Here is a 17,584-nt window from a genome sequence, read left to right as displayed (position 1 = left end):
AATCTAAATAAAAATATGGGAGGAAGAGAAACCAATCACAAACTAAAATGTTTTTATACAAATGCACAAAGCATGGGCAACAAACAAGGAGAATTGGAACTACTAATGCAGGAAAAGAAATATGATGTCATTGGAATCACTGAAACTTGGTGGGACGATACACATGATTGGAATAAAAGGCTAAAAGGATACAACTTATTTGCAAGAAACAGAATTGATAAACGAGGAGGAGGTGTCGCATTGTATGTTAGAAAAGCGTATATCTGCACAGAGATTGAAGCTTCAGAGACTGGGAGTTCTGTGGAAACTGTTTGGGTAAGAATACAAGGAGAGAACAACAGAAAGGACACCATTGTAGGCATTTACTACAGGCCACCTGGGCAAGCTGAAGATATGGATGAACTCTTTATGTATCAAATGACCAAGTTCTCCAAAAAATATGACGTAGTGGTCATGGGAGATTTCAACTATCCAGACATTTGTTGGGAATCTCTCTCAAGTAAAACTAACAGGTCAAGCAAATTCTTATCCTCTCTTGCGGACAACTTTATCTTCCAAAAGGTAGGGGAGAAAACAAGGGGATCTGCTACTTTGGATCTAATCCTTATAAACAGGGAGGAAATGGTTGAGGAGGTAAAGGTGGCTGGGACCCTAGGAGGCAGCGATCATGCTATTATAGAATTTTGGATAACTAGAGGAGGAAGACATGTGAAGACTCAAACTTCAAGGTTAGATTTTAGAAAGGCAGATTTTAAGAGACTCAGAAAGAGAATAGGAGGGATCCAATGGCTGGATGTCCTTAAGGACAAAAATGTCCAGGAAGGATGGGAAATTATTAAAAATGAGATTCTCAAAGCACAATCGTTAACAATCCCGAAAAGTAGGAAGAATGGGAAGCATTTAAGGAAACCAGGATGGATGAACACAGAACTTAAACACATGCTAAAAAGAAAGAAAGAAATGTTTATTAAATGGAAAGAGGGAGGCATATCTAAAGAAGATTATAATGCAGTCTGCAGATCCTGCAGGGCACGTATCAGGTTAGCTAAAGCTGACAATGAATTAAGGCTTGCAAGAGATGTCAAAAGCAATAAAAAAGGATTTTGGGGGTATGTCAAAAGTAAAAGAAAAGTCAAAGATGCTATAGGATTTTTACAGGATGAAAATGGAGAAATGGTAAGAGAGGATGTTGAGAAGGCCGAACTTTTTAATTCCTATTTTGCATCTGTTTTCTCTCAGAAAGAAAATGTAACATCAACTGATTTTCACTGTCCTTTTAAAGGAATAGAAGAATCCAAGTTATCTGTAAACAGAAAGATTGTGAGGGAATATTTAGCTAACATAAATGAGTTCAAGTCTCCAGGTCCAGATGAATTACACCCCAGAGTACTGAAGGAGATCGTAGAAGAAATTTTAGAACCACTCTCCATAATCTTTGAAAATTCTTGGAGAACAGGAGAAGTCCCAGAAGACTGGAGAAGAGCAAATGTTGTTCCTATCTTCAAAAAGGGGAAGAAGGTGAACCCAGGGAACTATAGGCCGGTGAGTCTGACTTCTATACCAGGAAAGATCTTTGAACAAATTATTAAACATCATGTATGTAAGTACCTGGATAAGAATGAAGTGATTAACCAGAGTCAGCATGGGTTTGTAACTAACAAGTCATGTCAGACTAACTTAATTTCCTTCTATGACAGAATCACTGACTGGGTGGATCAGGGAAATGCTGTAGATATAGTATATCTTGACTTCAGCAAAGCATTTGACAAAGTATCTCACACCATCCTTATTGAAAAAATGACCAAGTATGCAATGGACCAGGCAACTGTTAGGTGGATTCATAACTGGCTTAGTGATCGGACTCAAAGGGTGGTTGTAAATGGCTTCACATCCAGCTGGATGAATGTCTCAAGTGGGATACCACAGGGCTCTGTCCTGGGACCTGTATTGTTCAACATCTTCATCAATGATTTAGATGAAGGAATTGAGGGTAAACTGATTAAATTTGCTGATGACACAAAGCTAGGAGGGATAGCTAATACTAGAGAAGAGAGAGAGAGGATTCAAAAAGACCTAAATAAACTGGAGCAGTGGGCAGCAACCAACAGAATGGTTTTTAACAGGGAAAAATGCAAAGTACTACATCTGGGCAATAAAAATGAAAAAAGCATATACAGAATGGGAGGAATAGAGCTAAGCAACAGTACATGTGAAAAAGACTTAGGTATACTAATAGATCATAGACTGAACATGAGTCAACAGTGTGATGCAGCAGCAAAAAAGGCAAATACAATTCTGGGATGTATTAACAGAAGCATACAGTCTAGATCACGTGAAGTCATTATCGGTCTTTACTCCTCTTTGGTCAGACCTCATCTGGAATACTGTGTACAGTTTTGGGCACCACATTTTAAAAAAGACATAGACAAACTGGAACAAGTTCAGAGAAGAGCGACCAGAATGGTGACTGGTCTGCAAACCATGTCCTATGAGGAACGGTTGCAGGATTTGGGAATGTTTAGCTTGCAAAAAAGAAGACTGAGAGGAGACTTAATAGCTGTCTACAAATATGTCAAGGGCTGTCACATTGTAGAAGGATCATCTTTATTCTCATTTGCACAGGAAAAGACTAGAAGCAATGGGATGAAACTAAATGGGAGACACAGATTAGATATTAGAAAAAACTTTTTGACAGTTAGGGTGATTAATGAGTAGAACAGGCTGCCACGAGAGGTGGTGAGTTCCCCTTCAATGGACGTCTTCAAACAGAGGCTGGACAGACATCTGTCTGAGATGATTTAGTGAATCCTGCTTTGAGCAGGGGGTTGGACCAGATGACCCAGGAGGTTCCTTCCAACTCTACCATTCTATGATTCTATGTTAACATTGCAACACAGATCATAATCTTTTAAACTGCGTTCAGGGGCGTAACTACAATAGGTGCAGGGGATGCAATCGCACCCGGGCCCTGGAGCCTAAGGGGCCCAAAAGGATTCTTTGGCCTGTATGAAAAGACCAATACTATTAAAGACCTGCAATAATTGTGGGCCCAGCTGGAGCGTTTGCATTAGAGCCCATAAGCTTCATGTTTCGCCACTGAGCGCACTATGATATTAGGGTGCCTGTAATTCATAGCAGTTTGGGTTAGCTGCCCCTATGTGCCCTCCTCTCCATAATACAAAGGGAGGAGAGGTGTTTTAATTAGTGTCATAAATATATGGCTCATTTGCTAAAGCCAGCCAATCAGGACGCTGCCGTTACTTCCAAAACACCGCGAGAGAAATGAGAGGGGCAATCAGATTGGCTGCTAGGATAACAGACCCCGTTCTCATAGATCTCGGTGTACAGACAGGAGCGCGCGCTGCACGGCAAACATCAGCGCTGTCATTTGAGAAACCTACCAATTAGAAGGGTTGTTTTAAAAAACTGTTAAAGTACCATCCAATCAGAATCTGAGTCATATTCCAGGCGGTTTCCGGGTTCGGGACCACGTGGTGCTGGACCTTGCAGTGAGCGTCGGTCATGGGGAGGAGCGGCAGAGTGGTGCTGATATTCGGGGGGTTCGCAGCAATGGTGGCGACCGCACTGTACCCCATATATTACCACCCGATGGCACACATAGACCAGTACAGTGAGTGACGTGGGAACAGCACAGTGATGGGGCATGTCTGCAGCCTGTAGTGTGCGAGCTCCTGAGGACTCAGCCACCTGTATGTGTGTCCCCCAAAGTCCTCACTGGTGCAAGTGTTGTGTGGTCTCCCAGCAAAGCCCCTATCCCGATACAGTTCGGTCTCCCTCCTCCCAAAGCTCCTGTGGTGCAAATGCCATGTCCCCCACCCCTCAGCTGCCTCTTGACAAAAGTGTTGTCACCCTCCCACTCCACTTGACAGGTCTCGTCCCCTTAGTTCAGCCTGTAGTGAATGGTGGATGATGTAGACCCCTGTGTGTGGTGATACACATACCAGCAGGATGTCTGGTTCAGCTGTGGGTGATGGTCTCTGCTCCCCCCCCCCCCCATATATGTCTGCTCTGTCCTCCCCCCACCCCCCTGTATATCTTTGCTTCCCCCCCCCCCCCCATATATGTCTGCTCTCTCCTCCCCCCACCCCCCTGTATATCTCTGCTTCCCCCCCCATATATGTCTGCTCTCTCCTCCCCCCACCCCCCTGTATATCTCTGCTCCCCCCCCCATATATGTCTGCTCTCTCCTCCCCCCACCCCCCTGTATATCTCTGCTCCCCCCCCCCCCATATATGTCTGCTCTCTTCTCCCCCCACCCCCCCTGTATATCTCTGCTCCCCCCCCCCATATATGTCTGCTCTCTCCTCCCCCCACCCCCCTGTATATCTCTGCTCCCCCCCATATATGTCTGCTCTCTCCTCCCCCCACCCCCCTGTATATGTCTGCTCTCTCCTGCTTCCCCCCCCATATGTCTGCTCTCTCCTCCCCCCACCCCCCTGTATATCTCTGCTTCCCCCCCCCCATATATGTCTGCTCTCTCCTCCCCCCACCCCCCTGTATATCTCTGCTCCCCCCCATATATCTCTTCTCCATCATTTCACATATTACGGTGTTATTGCAGCAGCACATTGAGCCTTTTTTTGCTGTGTAGATGCTACACTTGGGCTACATTCACAGGTTCAGGATTTGCTGCACGAATTCCACACTGCAATTCCGCAACAACTTTACACTGCAATAAAAGTAAATGACACCTCCAACACTCCTCTCATTTTGTGGGGAAAAATCCATCAGCCGGCTAATTCTTATGTGGATTTTCATTGTGAATGTCCCCATATACAATGCTTACTAATGGAGTACGGTGAAGTCTGCAGTGAAATCAGCAAGTAACACGTGGATTCTGTTTGTGGATTTTGACTTGTGATCGTCTGCAGCGTGTGATCATGGCCTTACTGTAACAGCAGGTGCCGCACTGCTGCCATTCATCAGTGTAAGGGCTTATACAGACATCTGTGGATCACGGTCTGGTCATGTACGGCATTGCACGTACTGGCCGCAGGTCTCCCAACCGGAGAATGTCTGCTTAATATGTTTCTATGAAGCTGTTATGCTCCAAACAGGAGACTCCCAGCCAGTCTGTGATCAGATGGAGATCCGAGGATGTCGGCATGAGCCCTATAAAGGAGCACTTGGGTTAATCATACACACAAGTTGCACTGTGCCACAATTGTCACACAACCATAGTTACTTGCGGGCGCAGTCTAATCGCGTGGGCTGATATTCTCCTCCTGTTATTCTAGAGAAAGAACAAGCCGTGAACCGAGCCGGTGTGGACCAGGAATCCGTGCAGCCCACAGGTGAGTCTTTGTATATGGAGTCTTTCCCGTCCCCTGCGGCGTCCATTTGGAAAAAATGGATGTATCTGCAAATTTTTTTTTTTTTGAAGCTTGTACCAATAATTGTGATTAGCATTAATGAAAAGCCGGCTGTCAGTCAGTGTCGGGCATGCTTAAAGCAGTGAGTACAGTACACAAAACAGTGAGCGATGACTGAAGCCAGAGAAATAAAGTTCATTTTTTCCCGGGCACCTCCCTAACTATTAACCTGCAGTGTAACCCCACATTTGCAGGTAATGGCGTTATCCGACCTGACAGGTTCCCTTTAAGGGTATGTGCACACAATATCTTTTTCCAGCAGGTGCTCTCTGTAACCCACCTGAAGTAGTGCTCAAAATAATGAACATATGTATTTCTATGTAAAAACAACTTGCTCTTGATGCTTTCAGACATTTTGAGCGTCTTTTTAACCCCTTCAGATTTCCATGGCATTCCCAAAGTGTCTTCCTTTTGAAAAACTGCTGGCTTGAACAGTCTAAAAAAGACGTACGCTAAAAGGATTGTGTAATCTTTCTTCAGGAGGGCCCTACTCCTCTGTCTCCCAGCCGCCTGCTTTGTGTGTTGCGCTCCTGAAGATTGACCGTTCCGAAAAGTGGCACGGCTGATCCGCTGGCCAAAACTGTTCACTCTCCCATGTTGCAAAAAAGGCTTCTGAAGCATCGGAGGAGCACAAAGCCACGCTGGCTGTATAGCAAACCGCTTGTAGGCAAACGCTCCCTGCCTAGGTGATCGGCCACCTCTGATAGATTGCAGAGGTGGCTGGGAAACTAATAAATTACCAAACCTTCTGTTCTGGAGAGAATTTTTAGAAAGAGTTAAATGGCAGTTACTTGTTTTTTTACAAGCACTTTGAAGTTTTACCCGTGTAAGAAGTTGAGACAAACCATTTAGATGTCAAAAAACATTTATGAACAATTTGGTGCAATTAAAACTAGCAATGATGACGACTGCGCCAGCTGAAATATACCTAATGTAGCAGGTGACTGTAATGCACCTAACTGTGCACAAAAATTGGGTACCATGAGAGAAAATAGCAAATAACCGCGCTCAGGGTATACTAACCATATAATGCACGAGCTCTACTACATAGAAGTAGAGATAGTTACTGACCTGAAAAGCTAGGAGTTCTCCAATAAGAACATGAATGTTGGCCTATGTTCACATGTCCAGTAATCATCCGTTAGAACGGATTCAGCAGCAATCCATTGATTAAAAAAAAGTGCTGACACTTTTTTGCCCGCCTGAGAAAAACTGATTTTACCTGGATTCGTGTTATTTAACACTGAAGTCTATGGGGAAACTGATCTGTCAAATAGCCATCTGTTTTGTCCTATGAGCGAGAAATGAAATCCAAATAAGTTAGCAATATTTTCTGTCCTCTCCTGTCCCTAGCTGGTGGCATCTCTGGTTTCAGCAGAAAGTCGGGCCACAATTGGGCTATGTTCACATGTTGCATTTTTTAATGCAAATTAAAAGCTGCACTTTACAGTACCAGCAAAACCTACGCGATTTCAGAAATCTGCATGCACATTGTTTTTTTTTTTTTCCTGACTGAATTGGAAAACTGCTGCGTTTCTGAAAACAGCAGCATGTCACTACTTTCAGCATTTTTTTTCACCCATTGAAAGTAAGTGCAAAAAATGCAGGTATCAGGTTTTGCTGCATTTTTGGTGCAGAAAACTCAGGAACAACTGGGACTAAACTGTATCAGCATGCACAAGAGACAAATGTACCTGAAAAACACAGAAAAAAACGCAGCAAACCTTCTTTACTGCCAAGAGAGCAGGCTTTGCCTGTAGAAAAAACACATCTTGTGAACACAGCCTTAGCGTGTGACTTCACATGAAATTCCAGGTGCTGAGGCCTGGATGATCCAAGGTCCCTACACCTTTTGGAAATCAGCTGGTTCCTAAGTAAGGTGCGATCGAAATATTGGATCCAACTGCTGCATGCAGCGATATTGTCTGTCCGAGGAAAATTAGAGATATACACTGCTCAAAAAAATAAATGGAACACTTAAACAACAGAATATAACTCCAAGTTAATCAAACTTCTGTGAAATCAAACTGTCCACTTAGGAAGCAACACTGTTTGACAATCAATTTCACATGCTGTTGTGCAAATGGAATAGACAATAGATGGAAATTATTGGCAATTATCAAGACCTCAATAAAGGAGTGGTTCTGCAGGTGGGGACCACAGACCACATCTCAGTACCAATGCTTTCTGGCTAATGTTTTGGTCACTTTTGAATGTTGGTTGTGCTTTCACACTCGTGGTAGCATAAGACGGACTCTACAACCCACAGAAGTTGCTCAGGTAGTGCAGCTCATCCAGGATGGCACATCAATGCAAGCTGTGGCAAGTGTTAGGATCTGCAACAAGTACTAAGGAAAGAAAGGTGAAGGCTATCCCTACAGTAAGACTAAGCTGAATCCCTACGATGTAGCGGGCTGCCTGTTCCTTGCGAACAGACCCGCCTTAGTCCTCGGCTAGTCTGAACGAAGACCTATAGCATGAAGGAAGGGGTCCCTAAAAGAACTAAGGACTGGAACAAAAATGGGACACCTGAACAGAGAAGGTTGTTGCAGTACACAAAAAGATAAACTGACAAAAAGGTACTAGAGGTCCCAGAAGGACGAAGCAAACTGAAAGAGATAGGCACAGAAGCACCTGGCTAGCAAAACAGTCAAACAACACTGAAGTCCAGCACAGCCAAAAGGGCGGAGCTGGACTATATAGGCAGATGGTCACGTGACCGAAAAACACAAGATGGAAAAAACAAACAGGAGGGTTCTAACAGCCAGAAGGTTTGCTGTGTCTGTCAGCGTAGTGTCCTGAGGCTGGAGGCGCTACCAGGAGACGTGGAGGCGCCGTAGGAGGGCAACAACTCAGCAGCAGGACCGCTACCTCCACCTTTGTGCAAGGAGGAACAGGAAGAGCACTGCCAGAGCCCTGCAAAATGACCTCCAGCAGGCCACAAATGTGCATGTGTCTGCACAAACGGTTAGAAACCAACTCCGTGAGGGTAGTATGAGGGCCCGACGTCCACAGATGGGGGTACTGCTCACAGCCCAACACCGTGCAGGACGCTTGGCATTTGCCACAGAACACCAGGATTGGCTAAGTCGCCACTGGCGCCCTGTGGTCTTCACAGATGAAAGGTTCACACTGAGCACTTGTGACAGACGTGACAGAGTGTGGAGACGCCGTGGAGAGCGATCTGCTGCCTATAACATCCTTCATCATGACCGATTTGGCAGTGGGTCAGTAATGGTGTGGGGGGGCATTTCTTTGGAGGGCCGCACAGCCCTCCATGTGCTCACCAGAGGTAGCCTGACTGCCATTAGGTACTGAGATGAGATCTTGAGACCCCTTGTGAGACCATATGCTGGTGCGGTTGTCTCTGGGTTCCTCCTAATGCAGGACAATGCCAGACCTCATGTGGCTGGAGTGTGTCAGCAGTTCCTGCAAGATGAAGGCATTGAAGCTATGGACTGGCCCGCCCGTTCCCCTGACCTGAATCCGATTGAGCACATCTGGGGCATCATGTCTCGCTCCATCCACCAACGTGACGTTGCACCACAGACTGTCCAGGAGTTGGCGGATGCTTTAGTCCAGGTCTGGGAAGAGATCCCACAGGAGACCATCCGCAACCTCATCAGGAGCATGCCCAGGCGTTGTAGGGAGGTCATACAGGCACGTGGAGGCCACACACAATACTGAGCCTCATTTTGACTTGTTTTAAGGACATTACATCAAAGTTGGATCAACCTGTAGTGTGTTTTTCCACTTTAATTTTGGGGGTGACTCCAAATCCAGGCCTCCATTGGTTAATAAATGTGATTTCCATTGTTGATTTTTGTGTGATTTTGTTGTCAGCACATTCAACTTTGTACAGAACAAAGTATTCAATGAGAATATTTCATTCATTCAGATCTAGGATGTATTATTTGAGTGTTCCCTTTATTTTTTTGAGCAGTGTGTGTGTGTGTATATATATGTTTGTGTGTATATACAGTACAGACCAAAAGATTGGACACACATTCTCATTTAAAGATTTTTCACATTGAAGGCATCAAAACTATGAATTAACACATGTGGCATTATATACTTAACAAAAAAGTGTGAAACAACTGAAAATATGCCTTATATTCTAGGTTCTTCAAAGTAGCCACCTTTTTGCTTTGATGACTGCTTTGCAGTATATACACACACACACACACACACACACACACACACACACACACACACACACACACACACACACACAGCCTTGTGAAAGTATTTGGCCCCCTTGAACTTTTCTACCTTTTGCCACATTTCTGGCTTCAAACATAAAGATATAAAATTCAAATTTTTTTTGGGAAGAATCAGCAACAAGTGGGACACAATCGTGAAGTGGAGCGAAATTTATTGGATATTTTAAACTTTTTAAAAAAATTAAAAACTGAAAAGTGGGGCGTGCAAAATTATTCGGCCCCCTTGAGTTAATACTTTGTAGCGCCACCTTTTGCTGCGATTACAGCTGCAAGTCGCTTGGGGTATGTCTCTATCAGTTTTGCACATCGAGAGGCTGAAATTCTTGCCCATACTTCCTTGCAAAAGAGCTCGAGCTCATTGAGGTTGGATGGAGGGCGTTTGAACAGCAGTTTTCAGCTCTTTCCACAGATTCTCGATTGGATTCAGGTCTGGACTTTGACTTGGCCATTCTAACACCTGGTACATTTATTTTTGAACCATTCCATTGTAGATTTTGCTTTATGTTTGGGATCATTGTCTTGTTGGAAGATAAATCTCCATAAGAGGCTCGGGTCTTTTGCAGACTCAAACAGGTTTTCTTCCAGAATGGTCCTGTATTTTTCTCCGTCCATCTTCCCATTAATTTTAACCATCTTCCCTGTCCCTGCTGAAGAAAAGCAGGCCCAAACCATGATGCTGCTGCCACCACCATGTTTGACAGTGGGGATGGTGTTTTGATGGTGATAAGCTGTGTTGCTTTTACGCCAAACATATCGTTTTGCATTGTGGCCAAAAAATTAGATTTTTGCTTTCATCTGACCAGAGCACCTTATTCCACATGTTTGGTGTCTCCCAGGTGACTTGTGGCAAACTTCAAACGAGACTTTTTATGGATATCTTTGAGAAATGGCTTTCTTCTTGCCACTCTTCCATAAAGGCCAGATTTGTGCAGTGTACAACTGATTGTTGTCCTATGGACAGACTCTCCCATCTCAGCTGTAGATCTCTGCAGTTCATTCATAGTGATCATGGGCCTTTTGGCTGCATCTCTGATCAGTCTTCTCCTTGTTCAAGATGAAAGTTTAGAGGGACAGCCGGGTCTTGGTAGATTTGCAGTGTTCTGATACTCCTTCCATTTCAATATAATCGCTTGCACAGTGCTCCATGAGATGTTTAAAACTTGGGAAATCTTTTTGTATCCAAATCTGGCTTTAAACTTCGCCACAACAGCATCTCGGACCTGCCTGGTGTGTTCCTTGGTCTTCATGATGTTCTCTGCACTTGAAACAGAACCCTGAGACTATCACAGAGTAGATGCATTTATACGGAGACTTGATTACACACAGGTGGATTCTATTTATCATTACCAGTCATTTAGGACAACATTGGATCATTCAGAGATCCTCACTAAACTTCTGGAGTGAGTTTGCTGCACTGAAAGTAAAGGGGCCGAATAATATTGCACGCCCCACTTTTCAGTTTTTAATTTTTTAAAAAAGTTTAAAATATCCAATAAATTTCATTCCACTTCACAATTGTGTCCCACTTGTTGATTCTTCCCAAAAAAATTTGAATTTTATATCTTTGTTTGAAGCCAGAAATGTGGCAAAAGGTAGAAAAGTTCAAGGGGGCCAAATACTTTAACAAGGCACTGTATGTATGTGTGTGTATATATATATATATGTATATATATGTATATATATATATATATATATATATATATATATATATATATATATATATATATATATATATATATATATATATATATATATATATATATATATATATATATATATATATATTCTCTCTCTCATTTTCCTCGGACAGACAGTATCGCTGCATGCACCATTTGGATCCAATATTTGGATCGCACCCGGCAATGCAAGTCAATGAGTGCATGGAAACCATCGGACTGCACTCTATCTATCTATCTATCTATCTATCTATCTATCTATCTATCTATCTATCTATCTATCTATATATATATATTATACACACTTGTATATTAATGGACCATCATTAGGATAAGACACCAATGTTGATATATTACTACAACCCCTGGCAAAGATTATGGAATCACCGGGCTCGGAGGATGTTCATTCAGTTGTTTAATGTTGAAAAAAATCAGATCACAGACATGGCACAAAACTAAAGTCATTTCAAATGGCAACTTTATGGCTTTAAGAAACACTAAAAGAAATCAAGATTAAAAATGTGGTACTCAGTAAGGGTAATTTTTTTCAGACCAAGCAGAGGGAAAAAATTATGGAATCACTCAATTCTGAGGAAAAAATTATGGAATCACCCTGAAAAAAATTTCATTTCCAAAAACTAACACCTGCATCAAGTTAGATCTGCTCATTAGTCTGCATCTAAAAAGGAGTGATCACACCTTGGAGAGCTGTTGCATCAAGTGGACTGACCTGAATCATGGCTCCAACACGAGAGAGGTCAATTGAAACAAAGGAGAAGATTATCAAACTCTTAAAAGAAGGTAAATCATCACGCAATGTTGCAAAAGATGTTTGTTGTTCAGTCAGCTGTGTCTAAAATCTGGACCAAATACAAACAACATGGGAAGGTTGTTAAAGGCAAACATACTGGTAGACCAAGGAAGACATCAAAGCTTCAAGACCGGAAACTTAAAGCAATATGTCTCCAAAACAGGAAATGCACAACAAAACAAATGAACGGGAGGAAACTGTAGTCAATGTCTGTGACCGAACTGTAAGAAACCGCCTAAAGGAAATGGCATTTACATACAGAAAAGCTAAACATAAGCCATCATTAACACCTAAACAGAAAAAAATAAGGTTACAGTGGGCTAAGGAAAAGCAATCGTGAACTGTGGATGACTGGATGAAAGTCATATTCAGTGATGAATTGCGAATCTGCATTGTACAAGGTGATGATGCTGGAACTTTTGTTTGGTGCCATTGATATTTTGGACAGTTTTCTTATCCCATCAATTGAAAGGATGTTTGGGGATGATGACATTTTTCAAGATGATAATGCATCCTGCCATAGAGCAAAAACTGTGAAAATGTTCCTTGAAAGAAGACACATAAGGTCAATGTCATGGCCTGCAAATAGTCTGGAACTCAATCCAATTGAAAATCTTTGGAAGTTGAAGAAAATGGTCCATGAGAAGGCTCCAACCTGCGAAGCTGATCTGGCAACAGCAATCAGAGAAAGTTGGAGCCAGATTGATGAAGAGTACTGTTTGTGACTCATTAAGTCCATGCCTCAGAGACTGCAAGCTGTTATTAAAGCCATAGGTGGTGCAACAAAATACTAGTGATGTATTGGAGTGTTCTTTTGTGTTTGTTTTTCATGATTCCATAATTTTTTCCTCAGAATTGAGTGATTCCATTATTTTTTCCCTCTGCTTGGTCTGAAAAAGATTACCATTACTGAGTACCACATTTTTAATCTTGATTTCTTTTAGTGTTTCTTAAAGCCCTAAAGTTGCCATTTGTAATGACTTTAGTTTTGTGCCATGTCTGTGATCTGCTTTTTTTCAACAACATTAAACAACTGAACGAACATCCTCCGAGCCTGGTGATTCCATCATTTTTGCCAGGGATTGTACATAGTGGCCATTCTCCGATGCTGCAGCACAGCTTCTATACACTGCCCGGAGCTGTGCTTTTCCGTCTTGATACACTAGCTACGTCCGGTGACCGCCAAAGCTGCAAACAGCTGATCAGTAGGTTATTGGTGTTATTTTTTATTTCAATACGTATGTATGAGCTGTTTGGCTTCCAGAAAACTAATTGGCTCTATACCTGTGCTTCCGTACAGCACTATAATTATATGTATACCAATACATGGCTAATTTCAGCCGTACACTTCTCTGGAAGTCTTGTGTAATTTCAAATCTAATAAATTAAAATTAATCTTTTTTCTTTTTTTTTCTCCCTTGTTTTAGGCTTGAAGGTGTGGAGTGACCCTTTTTCAAGGAAATAAAATTGATTTTGTGTTAATTTATCAAAACTTGTCAGAAGTTTCCGATACGTCGGAGCGTTCTCATGCTAGACTTTGTACATATGTAATAATAAAGTGGAATTTTCAGCTTTCGGTATGGAATCTGTTAAAATTAAAGTATACATAAAGGGAAACCACAGCAATATATCTTTTCATTTTGTAATTCTTCTTTTAATGACGACATCACTTCTGGACACAGTTGTCTGTGATAGGAAAATGGCAGCCAGGATCTGAATCGTGAAATCCTCGGGCTGGGGCAACAGCTGTGATAAAGAGCCACAGACCCACTGTAATCACAGCAATTAGAGGAGCTCCCCATCTCTCCCTTTCAACCCTTGATTGCAGCATTAGAAGGAAGAGAGTAGAAGGGGACGTCCATTTAATTTTGTTACAAGGACCCTGTGACCCCGATTATATGGTCACACAGCAGGATTTATTTAAAGACCCCAAGTCTCTCATGTTATATTTCCTGTTGTTGGGGCATAATTATGTATATTCTAAAGGACCCTGTACACATTAGTTAAGTCAGATGAACCAGCCGCCTTCAGAGAGCAGAGTCGCGTCTGCAGCTGCTATATTGTATCTCCTCTGAAGCTCAGCTATATCCTGCGATATCGAATGATCGCAGGTTAAAGTCCTGTGAGGGGTTTTAAAAATAAAGTTTTTAAAAAATATATATATTTTTATGTTCCAACCCTGCTTTCACCTTCCTGACCAGGCCAAATTTTACTATTCTGACCAATGTTGTTTTATGGGGTAATAACTCTGGAATGCTTCAATGGATCCCACTGATTCTGAGATTGCACTTCATTTTAGCGGTAAATTTAGGCCAATATTTTTTGCGTTTACTTGTGAAAATATCGGAATTTTGGCCAAATTTTGAAAATTTTGCAATTTTCAAACTTTTAATTTGTAGGTCCTTAAACCAAAGAGTTATATCACACAAAATAGTTAATAAATATTTCCCACATGTCTACTTTTCATCAGCACAATTATGAAACATTTTTTTTGTTAGGAAGTTAAGTTGACCAGCGATTTCTCAATTTTCCAACAAAATTTACGAAACCAATTTTTGTAGGAACCACATCAAATTTTAAATTGCTTTGAGGGGCCTATATGACTGAAAATGCTTCAAAGTGACACGATTTTAAAAACTACACCCCCTCAAAGTGCACAAAACCATATTCAAGAAGTTTATGAACCCTTCAGGTGCTTTACCAGAATTAAAGCAATGTAGAAGGAAAAAATTAAAATTTTTAATTTTTCCTTCAAAAATTTTTGATTTAGCTCCAATTTTTGCATTTTCAAAAGGTCAACAGGAGACTATCGACCATCCAATTTGTTGTGCAATTTCTCCTGAGCTACGCAGATACCCCATATGTGGTGGAAAACTACTGTTTGGGCGCACGGAAGGGAGTGGAGCGCCATTTGACTTTTGGAATGCAAAATTGGCTGAATTGATATCATTTGCAGAGCCCCTGATGTGCCTAAACAGTGGAAACCCCCCCAGAAGTGACACCATTTTGGAAACTAGACCCCTCAGGGAATTTATCTAGAGGTATGGTGAGCACCTTGAACCTACAGGTGCTTCAATAAATTTTACAACGTTGAGCCGTGAAAATGAAATAATACATTTTTGCTGCAAAAATATTGGTTTTCCCCAAAATTTTTCATTTTCACAAGGGAACAGAAGAAAATGGAGCGTACAATTTGTTGTGCAATTTCTGCTGAGTGCACCGATACCTCATATGTAAAGTATCAGGATTGTAAGTGGTACGTAAAAATGTAAGTTTATTGTCGACGTGGTTCAGAGTTTTCTGACTCCTTCTTCAAGATAACCATACATAAATAGCGAGGTAGTCCAAAAATATGTGATTACGTTGATGTATTATTATAAAGGATATATATATAAAAAATTTGAATTTGAGGGAAACATCTTAAATGCTATCGCATCTCTCTATTCTTGCCCCTCAGCCAAAATTCTGACCAACAATGTTCTGTCAGATGGAATTGCACTTACCAATGGCACGAGGCAAGGTTGTCCCCTTTCTCCCACCCTTTTCGATCTCTATATAGAACCTCTGGCTGAGAAAATTCGAGCAAATCCCCTAATAAGTGGTATCCAGATACATCGGAGACAATACAAAATTTCATTGTTCGCAGATGATATTATAACTCTTTCAAACCCACTTAACTCAATTAGAAATCTACTGGACGCAATTAAACACTTCTCCAAAATTTCATATTACAAAATAAATTTGATTAAAACCCAACTCCTCCACCTAAACCTTGATCCACAAATCTTGGAAACTCTTAAAATGGAGTTTGAACTGTCCTGGGAAAATAATATCAGCTATCTTGGAATAAAACTCACCAAACCATTAACATCAATCATAGACACAAATTTAAATGATATTTACAAAACCATACAGATCGACATTATGCATATAGCTAAACTAGAAGTCTCCTGGCTTGGCAAAATTAATGCCTACAAAATGAGCCTTTTACCAAAATTCCTATACATCTTTAGATCTATCCCTCTATTAATCCCGAAGAAGTGACTACAAAAATTTCATAGACAGCTGGTCACCTTTACCTGCGCTAAAAAGAAACCTAGGCTAGCTAGGTCTGTCCTAGAAAAGAACAAAAAAAGAGGTGGACTCGCCTTGCCCAACTTAACTGCCTACTACCACGCCACCTTAGTCAAACTTAGCCAGAATTGGTGGGCAGAAAAAGAAAAGCCGACCTGGATAGCCCTAGAAGAACCTTTGAAACCCAGTGGCAGACTTGGCCTAATCACCCTCTCCTACTTATGCTACAAAACTAAGAGACTTCCAGAAGAAATCACAGTTAAATCTGCAATTCTCTCTTGGAGATTACTACTAAAACTACCTCACAAAAGCTACCCCACGGTTTCTCCAACCTGGATAGTTGTAGATATTCTTGAACTGTTATCCTCAAGAATCAAACTAGATTCATGGAAGAAGTTACTGTAGGCATTAAATTTATCTCAGATATAATGGATGAGAAGAAACAACTCATACCTTTTCAATCTCTTAGAGATGGAAGAAGATTCAAAACATCCTCAACTCTCACAACCTAAACTTTTTTCTCCCTCAAAATCTAGCTCAGATGTTCAAATACCCACAAACTCCCCTTTTCTGGAAAACTGGTCACATATATCAGAACTTCAACCAAGACACTCACTTTCCACATACAACAAATATAGAAGCATGGAAAAAAGAACGAAGTATAGAAATAACGACCGATCTTCTGCACAAAGTCTTCGACTCTATCTATACTGACATTCCCTGCTCATCCCTTGTAGAAACCCACTACAAGATCTACACACGCTGGTATTTTACTCCGCTTAAACTTCATAAAATTCAGAACACTAACTCCCCCCTTTGCAGGAGGAATTGTAATGCTACTAGCAGTCTGACTCACATCTTTTGGTGCTGTAAAGCTCTCAAATCATAATGGTCTGGAAATGAATCCTTAATTAACAACATCACAGGTTTAAACATACATCTTTCACCAGAACTGGTGCTCCTCCTTTTGGGCCTTGAAACCCTCCCATGCAGATACAGACCTATCATCACTCATATACTCCTTACAGCAAAAAGCAATATTGCTGCCCTTTGGAAAGACCCTCTTCCCCCAACTGTGGAAACAACTATAGAAAAATTAGCATGCCACAACATGTATGAATATACATACGCCCTTAGAAACAATCTTTTAAAAAAATACTTCAGAAAATGGGAGGATTGGAACTCTATTATGATTCCAAAACATTCACCGTAGAGACCTTAGCGTTGTTTAAGACTTTATTAGTCTCAATCTAACTCGACTCATCATCCTCATTCATCTAATTGTATCTAACTTACAGGATAGTCATAGTGGGCATATCGTGTCTTAATATCACCATCCGATTTTCCCTTCCTCCTTGTTTTCCTGAAACATTTCTGTGTACTTCCAAATATATAAATAGTTATCTT

At 41.5% G+C, this 17,584-nt stretch overlaps 1 protein-coding gene across 1 annotated transcript; it reads left to right on the top strand.

Moving 5' to 3' along the window:
* The first annotated feature begins 3,438 nt into the window (after positions 1–3,438).
* On the top strand, positions 3,439–16,644 carry SMIM20 (small integral membrane protein 20). Its single transcript, XM_073646561.1, has 3 exons — positions 3,439–3,631; positions 5,259–5,315; positions 13,531–16,644. The coding sequence occupies exons 1-3, from the start codon at positions 3,523–3,525 to the stop codon at positions 13,566–13,568; spliced, it is 204 nt and encodes a 67-aa protein (XP_073502662.1). The 5' UTR covers positions 3,439–3,522; the 3' UTR covers positions 13,569–16,644.
* The last annotated feature ends 940 nt before the right edge of the window (positions 16,645–17,584 follow it).

The sequence above is a fragment of the Phyllobates terribilis genome, unplaced genomic scaffold (assembly GCF_046119375.1).
Source record: "Phyllobates terribilis strain yellow unplaced genomic scaffold, ASM4611937v1 Scaffold_1__5_contigs__length_1240528914, whole genome shotgun sequence".
In the NCBI taxonomy this organism is placed as follows: Eukaryota; Metazoa; Chordata; class Amphibia; order Anura; family Dendrobatidae; genus Phyllobates; species Phyllobates terribilis.
Note: the sequence above shows the minus strand (reverse complement) of the source record. Positions and strands in the feature narration are given on the sequence as shown.